The sequence below is a fragment of the Polypterus senegalus genome, chromosome 2, assembly GCF_016835505.1.
Source record: "Polypterus senegalus isolate Bchr_013 chromosome 2, ASM1683550v1, whole genome shotgun sequence".
NCBI lineage: Eukaryota > Metazoa > Chordata > Cladistia > Polypteriformes > Polypteridae > Polypterus > Polypterus senegalus.
Window position 1 is genome coordinate 70,538,472 of NC_053155.1, and position 18,930 is coordinate 70,557,401.

General features: G+C 38.8%; 1 protein-coding gene across 1 annotated transcript in view; it reads right to left on the reverse strand.

The window, feature by feature from the left end:
* aff3 (AF4/FMR2 family, member 3) overlaps positions 1 to 18,930 on the reverse strand; it is a 196,038-nt gene that overhangs the window by 155,295 nt on the left and 21,813 nt on the right. Inside the window, exon 4 of the mRNA XM_039746235.1 lies at positions 5,326 to 5,377. Within this exon, the coding sequence (XP_039602169.1) occupies positions 5,326 to 5,377 (52 nt within the window). The remainder of the gene's footprint in view (positions 1 to 5,325; positions 5,378 to 18,930) is intronic.

Consider the following 18,930-nt stretch of genomic DNA (forward strand, 5'->3'; position numbering starts at 1 on the left):
TCTATATATATATATATATATATATATATATATATATATATTTTGTCACAAGCGGCTGGGGGTGGAGCCCAGCTGGGACGCCCGAGGGGACCAGAGAAGGGCTGGTGCCTCCTCCCGACCACGAGAGGGCGACCGCCCTGGTTTTGTTGGTGGCCTCTGGTAGGGGGCTTGGAAGCCCAACCCTGTAGGGGCAGCCGGCACTTCCGCCACACTTGGGCGTGTCCGCGGAGGAATGCCGGGAAGCAGCTGGAGCCCATCTGGGGTGTGATAAAAAGGGGCGCCTCCCAACAGTCGAGAGCGGAAGTCGGGTGGAAGAAGGACAGAGCTGGAGAGAGGACTGGAGGCGGCCTAAAGGGGATTGTGAAAGGCCCGGACTTTGGGGGATCGGTGCTGGAGGCACTGGGATGTGCACAAAAAACTGTAAATATTGTATATAGTGTGGTGTAAATAAACGTGTGTGCTGGGTGAACAAATGATGTCCGCCTGTCTGTGTCCGGGTCCCGTTCCACAATATAAAATCCAACGTCTGCCTGTCTCTATGTCCGTTCGCTTTTCACGAGAGAACTATTTAACTGATTTAGATTGGGTTTTTTTCTATAATTTGTTTGAACATTCCCGTTGATGTTGCCACTTCTCTCATCTCGCTAAGAATATGCGTCTAAAAATTACACCGGCTGTTACAGACTGAAATCAAAGACTTCTTCTTTTTGGGTGCATACACCATCAGCAGAGCGCTGTCAGATCTAAATAGCAGTGTGGCGAATTGCACGCATACTGACGTGACTTTAGCTGCAGATGGAAGTCCCATTTTTCTTTATAGTGCCAAACAGAGTGCAGCAGTCTATTAGCCAGCGAAAGGGCTGTGAAGAAGCTGTCTGTTGTTACGGTCCTGCCTTTGTCCAGTCTGATAGCGGTCACGGGACATTGCACCATTGATTGTTGGTACAACAAATAGTTCTGAGCAGGCATCAGCCACAGCGCTGCTCTTGTGAAAAGAATGGAGATAAACGTCATCAATTTAGAGATGGAGAGGCAAGTTCATTATGCCACGTAAACGTCACTGAGAGAATAAAACTGAATAACAAAAGAACAAGTGCTTACTTTTACAAGTAGCCAAAATTTACACTGGTTGTTACGGACTCAAATCAAATTTATGTTTTTTATATTGTAGAAATAACAATAATAATAATAATAATAATAGCAGCTCACTCCTCAAAACATGGAGTGCCCAGTCTCGAACCCAGGACCTTTGGATTATAAGGTAGCAGTTCTTACCTCTGCACCATTCAGCAATACATATAAACTCCCTGTCGACTGACATTTGAGCTTGGGTTTTTAACTCATTGACAGTTACATGTAAATCAAATTTTTTTTTCTTTGGTTATATTCTTGACTAAAAGCGCACGTGTTTATTTGATAAGTCCTCACACATTATACACTTCATGTCATTATTAGTATAACATGGAATAAGTTCCTGCTTTAGGTATGTGTTCAGCATTTCTTGCATTTCCTTTCATCCTATACTTACCCAGATCTTTGTAGACATGGAACACTCATGAAATGCATGTATTCCAAATAATGATATACTGTATTATTTACCCTATACAACTCCAGGCACCTCACATGCTGATAAGGAGCCTTGGCATGAGCTGGGAGAACTTTTTGCCTGAGTCGAGCTCCGTCAAGGCGGGGGATGGAACAGCAGGCTGCTTGCTGCTTGTGCTGATCAACACATTTACAAAACAAAAGATGCTGATGGAGTGGTGCGAAAGAATTTAAGTCTTAGTTATAACTTCCATCTGTTATTAGACTACACAGGTCATATATTTAAAAAAAACAACATTTGAAAACAAAGCAGTATAACAGAACACAACTCATTCAAATAACTTACAATCACATATCAAGTAGAATGGCATACTTTGAAAAAAAATCCATGAAACTTATCTCACTAGCCTCTGTTTTAAAATGTCAGCCAAATCTGTATTTTTTCCAATCAATAAATTCTTTTTCAGATCTGAGTAAACATTGTTTTCTCTCTCTTCCTCTTCTAATAGATTATGAGCAAATAGATTGCCTGCCTTTCATATATTCCACTCTCTTTTAAATTAAGCACAGTACAACAGACTCTCAGCATCCTGGAAACCTCAGAGCTCATGATTTCCAGGAAATGCCTCTGCTGGCTCCCTTTCTTTTTCCCTGTTGTTCAGCCTCGGCCATGATTTAATCTCAGGTAGCATCTGGCTCATATAATATGCTTATTTCTATAGCAAGCTAAACTCATATGTAAGGCTGCCAGATAAAATTATTGCTTATTCTCATCTGAAGTTATATTATAGACAGTTATAAAATTGGTGGGCAGTGTGGCTTTGCTGTGGTTAGCACTACTGCTTTGTGGCTTGTTATCCGTGTGACGTTTGCACATTCTCATGCCACTGTCGGCCGCCATATTGAACTTTTCAATGGTCTTTGTTACTTATGGGCCCATCTTCAAGAAATTTGGTACGCAGGTTCCAAACACTAACTGAATCCTACTTTCGTACATATATATGTCCATTGCCTGCAGCTCGGCCACCGTGTGAGGCGGCGTTGGGTCCCCCATCCCAACGCCTCCCACGTTGTTGGCTGCCTGCCTATATAAGGCCGTCCGTCGCTCCAGTCTCTACATTCCCTTCCTTGCTACGCCACGGGATTCACGTCTCCCTGCTGGTAACTAAAGCCTTTTAATTTAATCCAAGGCTTCTCCGCTGTTTTATTGTTCATTTATTATTTTTATCATGTTCATTTGTTCTCCTTATGTCTCCAGGGCTTTTGTGCCAGGCAGGGGTAGTGTTAAATGGGGCCACACCCGGCTCTAGAATTGTGTGCCCTGGTCCCTAGTTGCAGTGTTTTATTTTTTTCAACGAGCGCAGCACAAGTTGAATTCCTGGCAAGACGTGAATGTCTGTTTACAGATGTGTGAAAAGACCCCCAGCTTCAATGGCTTTCAATGGAAATAACGTCCATGCTTTAAATAATAGAGCAAAATATTGAATGTTCCTTGGACAGCAAGCCTTCATACCCTCCCTCAAGGTAACTGCCAATAAATAATGGGAAGTGTATCTGAATGGCAGTTAAAGTTCATTGAACCACTTTCTTTTACTGCTTGAAGCTTTGAGAAAACAGACTGTGTGAAGGCGGCATCCGTTAAAATTGTAAAAAAAGTAAGGTTACAATATTGCTGCCTTATGTAATTTAGAAATCTACAGATAATGTCATTTGTAAATAATTCTAGTTCATCTTGCATAGCAGTGTAGCTGTGACTCAAGAGTGGTGGTTTTGCACACTGTTACAGGGCAGGAGAATTTGGACAAATTCTAGTCTTTCCATTTTGAAAAGAGGGAGGCAGAAAATTAAACAGGAATATAGACCAATGCCAAAGGTTTAGTTCAGAAGTGGAAAATCGTGGTATATGAAGATTGACTGCTAGTACTGTAACAATCCACATATCGTATGCACACGTCTGTACTAATTTTGCAGACCTTGTGGACTTTGGTAACGGGTGTGAGACTTCACACTTCAAAGAAGCACTAAAGTTGGGGGTTCTTAACTTGAGGGTCTCGTTGCAGTTACAAGGTGTGCGTGTTGCTCGTGACAGTCTCAATGTAACGAATAGGCAGCAAAGTAGGTGTAATGATCATAAAACTGGTCACCTCACTTATTTCAACATTAAGAAGAGTGATTCCATTTTGTTTATCACAGGTTTGTTACGAGAAACTTTAAAAACAAAAAAAAAGGGTTAGCTTTTCTAGATATGACTGAACTAGATTGGATACGAGTCCATTGTAGGGCCCAACCTCATTCACTGTGGACCTGTTAATTAGGAGTAAACTGTACACCGAAGTGAAAACCCTCACATACGCAGAGTTAAGATGGAAACGCCAAGTGCAAGGTGACACACAAGAGATTGAAACTGCTACGACACGGAGTTAATTTATTTGGTACTCTCTTGCACCAAATATTTATTCTAATTGTTAAGAGACATTCTGTCATACAAATCTTAAAAGAAAAAAAGTATTTCATTTGATTTAATTAATCTGAAAATGTCCAATTGGAAGGATTGGGGTATAATCTGTTGTGCAATTAGTGTTAGCTTTTGGTTTTTTTTAATTTTAATTCCCTGTAACTGAGACACAAAATGAATTACTTCTTTAAATTGGTTGGGCTTAATCATTCTAGTGTTAATAAAGAATGGGAACAGGGCAAAATGTCAGTTTTTGACTGCATTGTAACTTGAACTGTTAGAAGAATGAATGGGCACAGAGTGAGAAAACGTTTCAGGGAAGCGAGTGCATGTCTGGCAGGATTAAATTATAGTTGTAGGTGTCTGGGGAGTACAAAGAGCTAATTTAGTCAAAGTTGGCAACCTTGACATGGATTTACTCGGCGCATAAAACATTTTTCAGAGGCACAGGATGTTGGCAGCTCTTGAGATTAAAAACTGCTGAGCCACTTAAACAACTGAGCAAAGGTTCTAGTTCTGAAGGAAGTCAATGGAGTCATTTTCGTAGCTCTTTGATTTGTTTTGTGAGCTGGCGGCACGTGCACCACTGAAGGGATTTGAGATATTGTACTCTTGTATCTCACAATGACATTTCTGGCCAATCTACAACAGTCATTTGGCAGAGCAGGACCTTGAATGTGCCAAATATGTCAAAAGGCACAGCCGACTGTGTGCTGAGTGAAAGAGGGCAGCAGACAAAAATGACTAATGCAGTACAAAGTACAAATTTGTTCATGCTCGGCTTAAATGGAGGAAACCCCAGAGAAAGTTGTTTTACTATTAATCTGTGATAGTGTCTTTGATTTCGTTTGAGGAAAAAAGGAATTTAAAATTTCCTATGACGAAATCCTTTATTTAGCGATGCTAAAAGGCAGGCAGTGTCGTGTAGTGGTCAAGGTTTTGGACTTCAAACCCTGAGGCTATGGGGTCAAATCCCGCTACTGACACTGTGTGACCATGGGTAAGACACTTGATCTGCCTGGTCTCCAACTGGAAAAACAACAGCAATGTAACCAATTGTATCATAAACATTGTAAGGTGCTTTGGATAAAAGTGTCAGCCAAATAAATAAATGTAACATTGCAGCGCAGAGTAGTTAGTACTGATTCCTCACAGGTTTCAGGCCTCAGATTTGATTTCTTGACAGGTCAATCTCTGTATCAACTTGACACATTCCAACCCCCTTTTTTTGGGGGTCTTTGCTTTCATCTCAAAGAGGTGTGTCAATTGAACTGACAAGAGGCAGTTAAACACATACTGAATAAAAAGACCAATGAAAAGCATACCATTGCACCGTCATCTTCATCACTGCTAAGCTTCAGGTCATCTTCAAGTGTCCTGCAAAGAGGCAAAAGAAAGGAAAGATACAAGTTTTAGATTTTGTTTTAAATCTGTACTTGAAGCACATTGAAAAATGTTGACTTTTGCGATTGTCTAGACCAGTAAATGCTGCTTTCTGATATTTATCATTAGATGCTTTTATTGATTATTTTACATTTTTTCCCTATAATCAGTTTTTACATCTGGCATGAGACAAAAGGGCAGGTTAATTTTTAGTCTACAGATATTGCTTTACCAATTAATCAGCAACGCCAGGCTTCATCCGTATATTTTAAAAGCTGCATGTGAAGGATTACTCTGTCCATTTCAGTCATTAGTGAGCCATGGCGCCAGCCATGCTTTTTAGGCCATTCTTCCTTATACCACAGTAGAGTGATTCACGTCCTTGCTTTACTCAAGGAATGCCTTCAGAGTTAATGATATTGAACCTTAAATTATATCTGCTTACTTTATGTGTATCATCAAAGTTTCATTAGAAACTGACTAATTTTTTCAAGAAGTTGTGGAGAGCAGAAGCTGGTGATGCATTAAGATATATTTTTTTTCTTTATGATTTGCTTTTTATCTTTTAAACGGCATGAGGGTATTATGTCAAAAAATAAGTAAACGGAAATCGAATTCTGCCACTTTGAAAATGTGTTTAACACGCGTATTCAAGCTCCTATCAAATGTAAATTGTTCCTATGTACTCAGATGAGTGTTGACTAAATCTGATAATATGTCGAGTTGCGTAAAAAAAAAAAGTTTCAATAATTACAAAGATGTAAAACATTAAGATCACCACTCCTGAGAATCTTATTATCACTAGTCACCCAAAGTGAAAGTAATGTCAGATAACAATTAAGAGGTGCATACATAGCTGTTAGAATTTGCAATATGATGGCCAAGAACCTGAAAGAGGACCGTTTTTGAAGGATTAATGTCGTCACAGTTAAAATTGGGTTAGAAAATGACGGTTTGCCCATCTTTCCTCTTTCTCACATGAGCAAAGTGAACAAAGAAATCAGGGAACTTTTCTTTCCTTACAGGCATTCCTATGCAAATGGTGATACAGTAGTTTTACTCCAGTATGTCTTTAAAAATCCAAAATAGTTTTATGATGCAAATCGTGTCTTAAAATTCAGATTATTTAGTAAAGTGCTATATTTCATACATTATATAGACTACATTTATTTTTAACAATAATTCCTTTTATCAGTAAAATAAGTTTTTTGGGAAAAAATGCACAAAGTGTTAATGAGGAATTGTTGCTTGCTGAACTTAATTAAAAGCCTTTGTTCTTATGATTTATTTAAAGGCTATTGAGTGTTGTTGAAAATTGGAAAAACCGAATTCAGAATACAGAAGGGTTCAAACCAATGTCAAATTTGAAATTGATCATTTTAACAGGACTGCTCAGGCAAATGTGCTCAAAAAGATCAATGTCGTTAGCTATTGGAAACTGAATAAGAAGAGACCATGACACGCATCCCATGTTAATGAGCCAAAAGGATGTCAGGAGCCAGCTGATTGGTAGTGATGGCTTTAACATTGCAGAAGACAAGCCTCATGAGTGAAGCATGAGACAGTATTTCATTGCTCCTGGCTGGCTATATAAGATTTATGAAAATCACTGATTTAAGTAGACACATCCAGGAAGATGACTCATAGCAAACAGAAGTGAATAAAAAAATAATCTTTTTTATTGTCCTTTATAGAAAAGTTTTTCAGAAATCTACAGAAGGTAAAAAAAATGCAAAGGCAGTCTAAATTTAAGCTTTCAGAAGCATTCCATAAGACAGCCCAAACATCCAAAATAATATTCTAAATAAGGGAAAATTGGGGAAAAAGTATTTTAAAGAAGTCTTAATCAAAGCTGATATTTGTAGAAGACTTTGGAAGGGTGTGCTCCCTTCTTTATGTCTTAGTGGGTCTGTTATGTGATGACTGCACAGCTGACACAATAAATACTGTAGGTGGAATGCAAAGTAAGCATTGTGATGGGAGGAGCCAAGGGTGGAGTCTCAGCCAATGCCGGCCTTTTGATTTGCTTAGTAACTTTAATGACCTGCTATTAGTAATGAGCGTGATTGTTTTAACTCTGTTTTTAGAAACAGAACAAAACTTTAACATAGAATATAGTAAAAAAATTAATTATTTTCAGTAAAAACTCTCACCATGCTGCTTTTCTTTTTCTGCCTCGGTCTGTCGTGGTGAAAAAGGAGCTGAGCTGTAAGGCAAAGCTCTCAATTTACCAGTCGATCTACGTTACTACCCTCACCTATGGTCATGAGCTATGGGTAGTATCCGAAAGAACGAGATCGCTAATACAAGCGGCTGAAATGAGTTCCTCCGCAGGGTGTTTGGGCTTGCCCTTAAAGATAGGGTAAGATGCTCAGTCATCCGGGAGGGGCTCAGAGTAGAGCCGCTGCTCCTCCGCATCGAGAGGAGTCAGATGAGGTGGCTCGGGCATCTGATCAGGATGCCTCCTGGACGCCTCCCTGGTGAGGTGTTCCGGGCACATCCAACCGGGAGGAGGCCCCAGGGAAGACCCAGGACACGCTGGAGGGACTATGTCTCCCGGCTGGCTTGGGAATACCTTGGGATTCTCCCGGAAGAGCTAGAAGAATTGGCTGGGGAGAGGGAAGTCTGGGTATCTCTGCTCAAGCTGTTGCCCCCATGACCCGACCTTGGATAAGCGGAAGAGGATGGAAGGATGGATGGATGGATGTGATAGAGATTTGAAGTAGAGCTTTCAGGTTTTTTCTAAGCACAGACTTTAGTCACACAGGGTCAACAGCAAGTTCGAAGAGGATAAAGAGGTTCTGCATACGAGACACAAGAGGCAGTTGAAGAAAAAAAGGGAGCAAAAGATGAGGCATCAGTCAAGAAGCCGAACCAAAGTCCACTGCCAAAAAGACAGAACATCCAAGCATGAAGCTCAAAATAGAAACCTAAATTGGTGTCAAAGGTCGAAAGACTTTGGTGGGGTTTGAGGTATATTCATAACAGAAATCAGACACGTCAAAGTTACAGTTCATAATAACAATCCCAGATAAGAAGGAAGTGCATGGCGCTGACCTCAGTATTGTCACAATGGTAGCATCGTATGTCATGTACTCCTGGGGCCTCATTTATAATGCTTGTGTATTCACAAAAAGGGGTTTGAAATGTACATATGCAACTTCCCACATAAATATTGAGATTTATAAAAGAAAACTTGAAATGAGAACATACATATATTTATAGCAGCTCTGACCCATGTGTACGTAACATTTAGAGAAACTCGTAAATTTTGACACCCTTGATCAAGTATAGAAATACAACCAAGCCAGATAAATGACGACTTGCATTGCATACTTCATATCACTGAACTGTTATTATAACGTGTTGACGTGAAAAACATATTAAAGCTCAAATGTAATGAATATGATGCACAGACTGTATTTTTGTTTCATTTTAAGAGGACCAATGCTGCATATTTGCACTGAAGAACTTTTTTGTTTTTTTTCGTCAGTTTGGACATCCTCTTGTCACTTCTTAGGTTACTGCTCGACAGGTCAGGAAAATCTCAGCCAAGCTTCATTATGTCATGCCCACTGCTGGGAGCATTTAACTGACCGACAAAGTGCTACATCCAGTTTTTGTACATACTGTAAATATGACTAACATATTGTTACCAACATAAAAAGGCAATTTTCAGCAGTGCCTGTTTTCCTAATGTAATCAGAGCACTCTAAGGCACAAATATTGCAATCAAGGCACCTAGTGAGCAGGAAGCTGCTTTTGTTAACCATAAGCAGTTACTATACATTCTATTATATATATAAGGCTGACAATCATCAGGGCAGCTCTGGCACAATGCTGCATAAAAAGGCATGTCCTATTACAGATGCCCTTCACAGATTGAAATCAGAGGGCATGGATATGTTTCTTTTCCTACTTCCATTACATGCACACTCTGCCAGTGACCAGCAATCTGTTTCATTGGCAGATATCAGACCTTTTTTTTTTTCCAAGCATGGTGTGACTGAAGCTCACGGTTTTTACAGCAGCAGTAACATGGGACCATTCAACATATTTGTGCTTGTTGCTGACACCTGCTCTTAGGCCACCAAATTAATGTTCTTTGTGTACCTATAATCTATAGACGAGAACTTCTGTCTCGCACTACTGGATGTGTCATGTGGCTGCAGTACCAGCCGATGAAGGTCTGCAGCATCGTGACTGCATATGAGTGAGGTTAATTAACATGCTCCATATACGGTTGTTTCAGGCTGGCACCAGATGGGGTTTGATGCGCGTTCATGAATGAACATTTACAAGATGACTGAAGCAGTGTAACAAAAAACTATGTGTCATAATAGCTCTGGGGCTTATAGGAGTTGTGCTACTTGCTGGCCTTACTGTTAAACTACAAACAGGGGTTTAGTATGTGTTTGCTGGTCAGCTCAGCTCTTCTGTCTCGTATGCAGAAATAGCAAGTACTACCTGCACTGATACTGCGTAGCTAGAGAATGTGGTTAGTGAATAAAGCTGCCAACAAGACAGAAGATAAGGAGATGCTAGATTCTCCTCCAGTTGTAATCCTTATCATGTCTATTCCTTTATATAGCAATGTTAATTAACAGATTATAGAGAGGTTGTACAATTATGTGTTATTTTAATGCATAAAAATAATGAGTTCTGAGATATTTCAGATAAGGAAGACAGATATTTTAAAATAAAATAATTATATTCACCCATATTGGAGACGAGTTGCATGTTGATTAGCACATGCAAGTAGTAATTTCACTGTACCCCGTACACTTCACCATAATGACCCCATAAACATTTAAAGCCAGACTATATTATTGTATCTCTAAAATGTCATGCATCCAAAATATAAAAGATCTTTCAGATTGGCATGGGAAAGGTGCTATATAAATAAAATGTATTATTATTATTATTATATGTGACTCCATGTTGGTTCTCTATACCAGGATCCTTCCCTAACTTTTTATTCCATTAATATTCCAAAAGGAGCAGGCATTAGGTTAAACGCTATAATTCACTTTTTGACAGGCTGGCTTGATCTGCAGATCTCGTCGATCTGCCAACAGTTTTCTTTCAGTTCTTTGCCTAAGAGCTTATGGATCATGTTAGCATGAAAACATGCCATTGTTTTATTCCACATTGCTGTCCAAATATGTGACTGTGTTGAGGTGTTGTATTTCCCACTGTTTTGCCCACTACTTCATTTTATTTTCCTGTGTGAACTTTCCAAAAATCTGTCATCAATGTAAAAGCTGTTTTAGAAGTAGAGTGTCACTTGAAGTTCAAGCCTTTTAATATTTGTTGGATATTCTGTCCCGTTTGTCATCTTACACATGATTGCCACAAGACAAGCTGCATGGTTTTACTCAACAGGTATGACTAAATTTTCCAAATTATGAAAAAAAAGCTTCTTATTAATTTGTCCTATTAAGCACCGTTTCTTATAACAGTGTATTGGAGTTGACCTGAATAAAGATGTACGTACACATGTCAGGCACACCACGTACTGGATAATGGACATCCTCATTTGAAAATTTAAAAAAAAGTTTATCTATATCATGAGGAAAAGACAAGAAATCACTCAGATCAATTTGTTTTTAACATTCAGTTGTCTGTTCCTGGATTCTAATTTTTTCTTTTGTATTACTTTTGGCTGCACCTTTGTATCCATCATGTCTGAGCATCTTCCTGTTTTTTTATTCATCATGCCTCACAATCTGCACAGTACTAATGGCATGCTCTATCTGCTGAGCTTAACGGTGTGATTTCCTCATCTGAGAAGCTGCAGCTTGGGGGTTGAGTAGACACGGAGATCCCCTTTAAGGCAGAGTCGGGCAGTGCAGTTGAGCAGCATAAACCTGACAGCACCACTTAGTTCCTTTTTCATCACAAGGCAGAGTGTGAGTGTGTGACTAAAAATCCAAATAGAAAATGTCCAACATAAAGGGTAAACACAAAAGACAGAACAGAAAACAGCTCATCCAGTTCCAGAATTGATCATTTTCAAATGCATGGCTTGTATAGTTAAGTGAGGCAACATAATCGGCATTAGGCTCAGCTTCATGGTACATCAATAAGTCACCAATGATTCACATATTTTTATTTTATATAGCATCTTTCATAGTTGGGATTATCTGAAATTGAAATAAAAGCAAAGAACAAAACCACCAGATTCAAATTAAATTAGTTTAATTTTTATTTTACCACTACTGTCTTTTGTTTATGTAAAAAGTGACCACGAACAGCACTTAATAACAAATACAGAAGTTCTTCTATGTATACAGTTGCTCTGCACGTAGTATCATCTCTCGGTGGATAAAATCTGAAAATTCATTTCAGAATTTAGAAAATGAAAAGAATATAGAAACGTGAGGGCGGTGAGTAGCACTGCTGCCTCGCAGTTAGGAGACCCGGGTTCGCTTCCCGGGTCCTCCCTGCGTGGGGTTTGCATGTTCTCCCCATGTCTGCGTGGGTTTCCACCGGACACTCCGGTTTCCTCCCACAGTCCAAAGACATTCAGGTGAGGTGCATTGCCGATCCTAAAAATTGTCCCTAGTGTGTGCTTGGTGTGTGGGTATGTGTGTACACCCTACGGTGGGCTGGCTAAAGGATGGATGGAAAGGTGATTAGGTAATGGTCACTTCCTGGGTCAGGTGGCAAATGTGGCCTTTGAGTCAACATAATAGTGGCGAGAGATGGATTAAAAGTAATTATGCCTAATGATCATAAGGAAATATTGGTGGAAAAAACAAACCAACGAGTTGAGGGAATTGTGTCTTAGGAGTCAAATAGTAATGAAACATGTACAAAGCATGGTCCTTTAGTGATAAGAATTTTAATAAATATGAGGCTTGCCTTGACTAAGGGGCTCACTTCATTGAACTGAGACGGCTTTGAGGCGAGAATATGTTTTTCTCCAAGACAGTTTCATTTTGGTTTTCAGTTTCCTTCTGTTACCGACTTCTCTTTTGATTTGCCCTCATGTTTTGTTTGCTGATCTGATCTATTTCATTCTGACCTTCGCTTGTCTCTCATTACGAGTCTGCCTAATGTGATAACTACTTGCATCATACAATATTTACAATTGATGTTCCAGCTGAATATGTGTAGTACTTTGCACTTTTCCATATTAAACTGCATTTTTAACTGTTTTCCCAGTTCTGAAGATCATCACATTTTTTTGAATTGTTGTTGCTGCCTCCTCAGTATTTGCCATTCCTTCATCTGTAGTGTTATCTGTGTAATTCACAAGTTTACTATGTGGTATTGCGGGTCCACAGCTCCCATCAGGAAGGCCAGTTTTAAATAAATAATCACTGCAGTCGCGGCTTAGCGAGGGGGCGTGGTGGTTGTGTGGTTGAAGCGGCTCCCGGGATGATTTGTGGTGTGGGTGTTTCTCACCTAAGTGCTTGTTCTGGAGTGTCCGGGGATGAAAGATGGCTGGCAACGTAAGGCCGAGAAGACTGCGTGAGTTGTGGAGTCCTGGGAAGGTGAGCCTCAGTGTGAGCAACCTGGCCAATGAGGAACTCAAGTCTCGGTCCGGTAAGGTAGCCGTATGGATCCAGGAAAAGGAAGGCAACCGGACAATAGTAAGGTCAGCTGCAGGAAGGGCGACTCCCCTGTTGAGAAGCCTGATGGGAGAAGCAGGGGGGCCACCAGATAAAAGAAGACACCAGCTTTATTTTAAAGGACTGCTTCCAGCATTGTTTTAACCTCGTTTTAAAGGATTGTCTTTTTTCTATTGGATTTTAATCTCCACTTCACTTCTGTTTTTAAGGATTATTTATTTAATGAAGACTTATTTGAACACTGTTTCTTTTTGTTGTTGGTTTTAAATAAAAGCACTTTGCACTTTTGCACCATCCCCTTGTTGTGCCTCACTGCCGTGCTCATCGGTAACGGGGTTCAGGGCTCCCCGAACGTAAGATGGGAGCACGGAGCGAACCTGCATCATCACATACTACCTCTACTGGAATTTATGCCATTAATATAACTGAGAAATAGTTCCATTAAATTAACTTGTTTTAATCCAAATCAAATATACATAAACATATTCATCTACTGTAAAGAATAGTTTCAAAACAAAGTGATCAATTACCACAGTTACAATATTAGATTGAGAATATGGAGAAAACCTGGGCCTTTAGCCTCATTTAAACAATTAGCATTAAAGAAGTTTCAAGTGTTATCATTTAAGTTAGCTCATCATTTTTTTTTTTTGAGTTCTCAGTTTTTCTAATACATTACTATGCTTTTTTTGCTACAGGTCATTTGTTACTTTTTTTCCATTCACTTCACAAGTCTTCTTTTTATGTTTTAAGGGGCTTCACATCAAAAATGGGTTTCTGCAATCCCATTTTTTTGAAGGCCATTCTGACTATTTGTGGACAGTTTTATTTAAGGTTGCTAAGCACAGATGAGTAGACATATGCAGAATATGATATCAACGTGATAGAGGTATAAAACTCATTACTGTGCATGGTGGTTTCAAGATTACATATTCTTATCAAGATTTACAAGATTTATCATCAGTTTAGGCTTCTTGGTCTCTAATCATTGCTCCTTAAATTTTGACTGCATTGTGTATAACAACTTTGGCATTTAGTGTTTTTAATCTCCCAGACTGAACATTTAGCCCACTTACAGTATTTGATCATGTCTCCTCCCCTAATACCTTTGCTCTTGAGACTGTTACCTTCCACCATTTGCCAGAACTGGCAGACCTCACAATAACAATAGATCCACCATGTCTATTTATGAAGAATCAGCTCTTTTAGTGATACATCATGACTGACAGGCAATGATAAACCCTGTCCTAGGAAGTTTTGGATGGATACTGGAAACCTCAAATAGAGAACACAGATATGTAGTGCGACTGAGGTAATGGTGGGGCACATCATGTACTAGTGGTTAAAAGTTCTTTTCAGCAAGTTAGTTGGATGTAGGAAATGAGTGGCACAACTGCTGGAAGGAATCTGGGGTATGCAGAAGATGTCTGTGGTTGTCTTAAAGGAAGGAGAGCAGTGGAATGGAGTACTTGTGGACTAATATGCCCACCTAAAATAAAAGGTTACAGGCCATTAAGTCTTGAATCTCATTGGTAAGGAGCATAATCCACAAAATATCGAGCAAAGCAGACCAAAATGAAATGAATAACGTGAGGATGACACCTGGAGATGGGTAAGCATTGCACAGTTAGTTGGTACAGTAAGGCAAAAGTAAAAGGATGAGCCTGAATGTCTGAAAATAAAAGACTGGAATGTGATACATGTGTTTGCTAATGTGTGTGGCATTTGCCTGTTAAACCTGTGATCTCTTGGTGCCCTGAATGGAAGAATAACAACACTAACAACAGTTAGACCATGATATACATGACAGATTATGTCAACTTTAAATAGGAGAAATATATGTGTTTTTCAGAAACTCATCACAGTGTAGTTCCCACCAATTACTTCCACAATGTATTCATAATTTAGAATGGGATTTTTACAACCTGATGACTCTGTCATTTGATAGCAGTAAAATTATTTGATTAAGGTTGGTAGCGAAGAGTTGAAGCTGTCCGCATTTCTAAATAAAAGCAGATCTTATTATTAATCATTTCAGCTTTAGTGAACACTGGCTGTCTGGAGTACAGGGTTGATGAGATACTTAAACTTGCCAATACTGATTGTTTCATTAATGCATGTCTGCTTATGTTTCCATCACATAATTGGATTACTAATAATGCTTAAAAAATTTGCTGTTTGTTCATGCCTTCCTAATGTTTAATTTTCACTTTCATCTGTGTTTCTAATTACTTTAGTAGGCAGTCTTTCAGTTTTAGCATTGGCATATTTTCCTTGTAAATGTACAACCCTGTATGGGATTAATCATGTTTAGAAAGTGAATGAAGTTTACGTCTACAGCAATCAATGTACAAGTATACTTTTATTCATCTAATTTTTATTCTCGTTACATTGCTCAGGGCCATGAGGGCTGAATAAGATATGAAAGCAAGGCAGGATCACATGAAAATCATTACCTAAACTATCATACGTTATAAAAAATATTTGAAAGGTCCAAATATTTGAAAGAATCCGAATAAATACAAGGAGAAAATTTAACCAACACACAGGCAATATGAATGAGGTTAAAATATAGAACTCCTGTGCTCCGTATAGGAAATGGTCAGTGCTAACTGTCCAGTGTTAGGCCACAATAATGATCTGTTAAGTAACACTGGATTTACTGCAAAGATGGACTGCTATCCCATGACCTGTAACTTTATTAAGTGGGTTTGAAAATGTTATAACATGTTCTGTAAAATGACAATATAAGCAAACACATGAGCTAAGATTTAATTGATTTTGGATAGATTTCTTCTAATTTAGCCACTGGGGGCAAACAGTATAAGGAAGTGCATCCAACTGTAAAACTGTAGCTAAAACTGCAATGAAGCAATTCGATCAGCTTCGTAAAATGCTAGAGTGTATTGTGTAGGTGATGTTCAGGGGCCTCGTCTGACCCCTGTGAGAAGTGAGTGAGGGCTACTGGGCCAGTGGTGGGCCCAGCTAAAGTGGTTCGTGCAGAAGAAGAAGATGAAGAAGGAAACGAAGGGGAAAGAAAATGGCAAGTTAAAGGTGAGATTGGAGTCACTGAATTTTGGGAGAATGACTCGGAAAGGAAGAGAGTTGGCAGATTTGATGGATACACTGCAAAAAATGCATATGCAAAAACAAGACAAAAACACTTTAAATGGGAGGTGTTTTGCTTTTATTTAGCAAAATCTCTGCCAAAGGATTAAGCAAAATTTACTTGACAAGATTTCTTAAAGTAAACTAAATAATCATAAATAGCAAGGTGTGGTCTTGAGTGAGCATCATAAGATCAAGAAAATATTTAAGAGGTCCTTTGAAAAGTTGTAGAATGAAGAAAATCCAAGGACAGTATTTAGAATGGAGACCCAAATAAATTATTAATACCAAGAATAAATAGAAAGAAAATAAAGGAAGCACTGAAAAGAAAGAAAAATGGAAAGACAAGGGTACCAGGTGAAATACCAGCAGAAGTTTGGAAGAGTTCAGGAGAAGAGTGAGTAGATGTGTTGTTTATATAATATCAGAGATCTACAAACAGGAGAGAATACCAGAGGAGTGGAGGAACAGTGTGATTTTATCCAAGAGAAATAATATGTGGGCAAAAGAGTGATGGGAATGGAAGTGCAGGTAAGAGAAAGTGAGTGAGGCCAAAGAGGAGGTGGATGGATAAAGTTAAAGAAGATCTGCAGAACAAAGATCTAACAGGGGAGGTGGTTTCAGGGCTGAGCTATATGGAGAAGGTTGATCGCACACATCGATCCCACACAGAAAGGAAAGATTTATTTGTATATTGCTTTTATCTCATAGCTCTGGAGACCCAGTGTGAATCCAGTGCTGTTTGTGTGGAGTCTCCGCCTTCTAACCAGCCTGTGTGGATAGGGGGATGTTATACTGTATATGTATGACCTGCGACACACAATCTTCCCTGTCTAGGGTTGGTTCCTGCCTTGCATCTAATGCTGCTGAGATAGGGCGAGGCTCCAAGTGGTTCTGAACTGTATAAGTAATTTGGAAGATAAATGAATAGATGGTTTTATTGCAATCTGACAATTCATAATGAATGGAGAAGAAAGTTCACAGATAGGACAGGCCACCCCTTCTAAGATTCAATTCACCTAAATTGTCCACAATAACAAGTTGAGTTTTGATGGTCCCTAAAGTCCTACTCTCCAACACACTACTTGGTAATTTATTCCATGCTCCTTTTCTTGAAGAAAAACTTTGTAATGTTTGTTTGAAATCTGCCCTTATCAAGTTATTAACCATGTCCCTGTAATCTTGTTGCAGAATTAATTTTAAACTAATAGGTGGCAACCACTGTACTAATTCCCTTCATAATTTTAAATACTTTGATCATGCCACATCTTAATCTCTGTTTGCTTGAACTGAAAAGGTTTAACTCCTTCAGTTTCTCTTCATAGCTCATACCAGTTAGAGCAGGAATCAGCCTAGTCACTTTTCTCTGAACTTTATCTAGCACTGCTATGTCTTTTTTGTAATATGAGGACCAAAACTGAACACAGTATCCAGATGAGACCTCACTAGTGTGTTGTATCACTTAAACATAACTTCCCTTGACCTGTACTCCACGCATCATGCTGTTCAACTTAACATCTTATTAGCTTTCTTTATTGCATCTATATGCTGCCTTGATGTACTGTAGATTGTGATGAGTCCACTATGACTCCTACATCCTTCTCATAAGGTGTACTTTCAGGTTTTAGGTCTCCTATTGCATTTCAAATCACAATGTACAGCGACTACGTACTGAAGATTAAATAGACTCAGGAAATTGACTTACAGACCAACATTAAACAGTCCATTCATCAATAAACTCATTTATCAGTCAAAAAGAAGCAACCAAACCTGAACCAGGTCTATTCCATGTCAGGGTCCACTCACTCAAACACCCTCATAATCATTCAGTCTGGGCTATGTAAGAGTCACCTGTCAAACAAACTGTACATTTTTTAACTTGAGGAGTATAATCGAGCACCAGAAAAAAAGCTTTCATATACAAGAATTTAAACCCAGCATTCTGGAACTGTGAGGAACCAATGTAAACTACTCTAAGGTTTCAAATGTGTGTGCGAAGGCATAGTTTAGTAGTTTGGAGTCAGGTTCAATGTATAAGAAATATTTGTGCTGTTTGAAATGACTATATTAATGTAAATGCTTTGTTGAAGCTTTAGCTTACCCTGCTTCATTTTTCATAAATCTAAAATAACCACAATAGCAATACTATAGTTACTATTACTAATAATAATCCAACTATAGTAGCACAGGAAACATAAACATTGTAAAATGAAACTAAATGATCAATGCAACAGCATAACTGTATCTCTAGGTTTTAAATGCATTGCTCAAGTCTGATTTAATTCAAAGTCAAAATATAAAGGTCTCCCAAATGCGCTTACTTTGAAACTTCAAAACTTATCAAATATCATCCTCCATTGATCACTGTCATCTATGCATTTATTGCTGACCCTCTCTCAAATCTACTCCAGGATTGCTAAAAAGATCTTTCTGGTCGGCTACTTGCCTTGTGGATTGAGTGAATGGCGATTCTTCACATATGTTGCAGTGTTTAAAGTAAATATGAGTCATGGGTCAGTGTTTAAAGACGATTATCCCTGATTGAATCAGGTTTTATGGTAATATTGGGCTACTTGTTTTATTTTTTTCATTGGCCTAAATTAAACTGATATGTTTATGGTTTATGGGACTGCTCTGGTATGATTTTGCTGTTACCTGGTTGGCTGACCTACCTTCATAAGTAGCCTGTAGCAATATAAAGAGGGAAATGTACCCGGTATGGACTTTTCATCTCGATTTTACCAGCATTACTTTTTTCTAATGTCGCTCCAAATTTACACTACACATATGACTTTGCCCCATGGCATCCTTCCACATCTAATAATCTGTATGTATCTGTAAACATCAATCTTTTTGTTT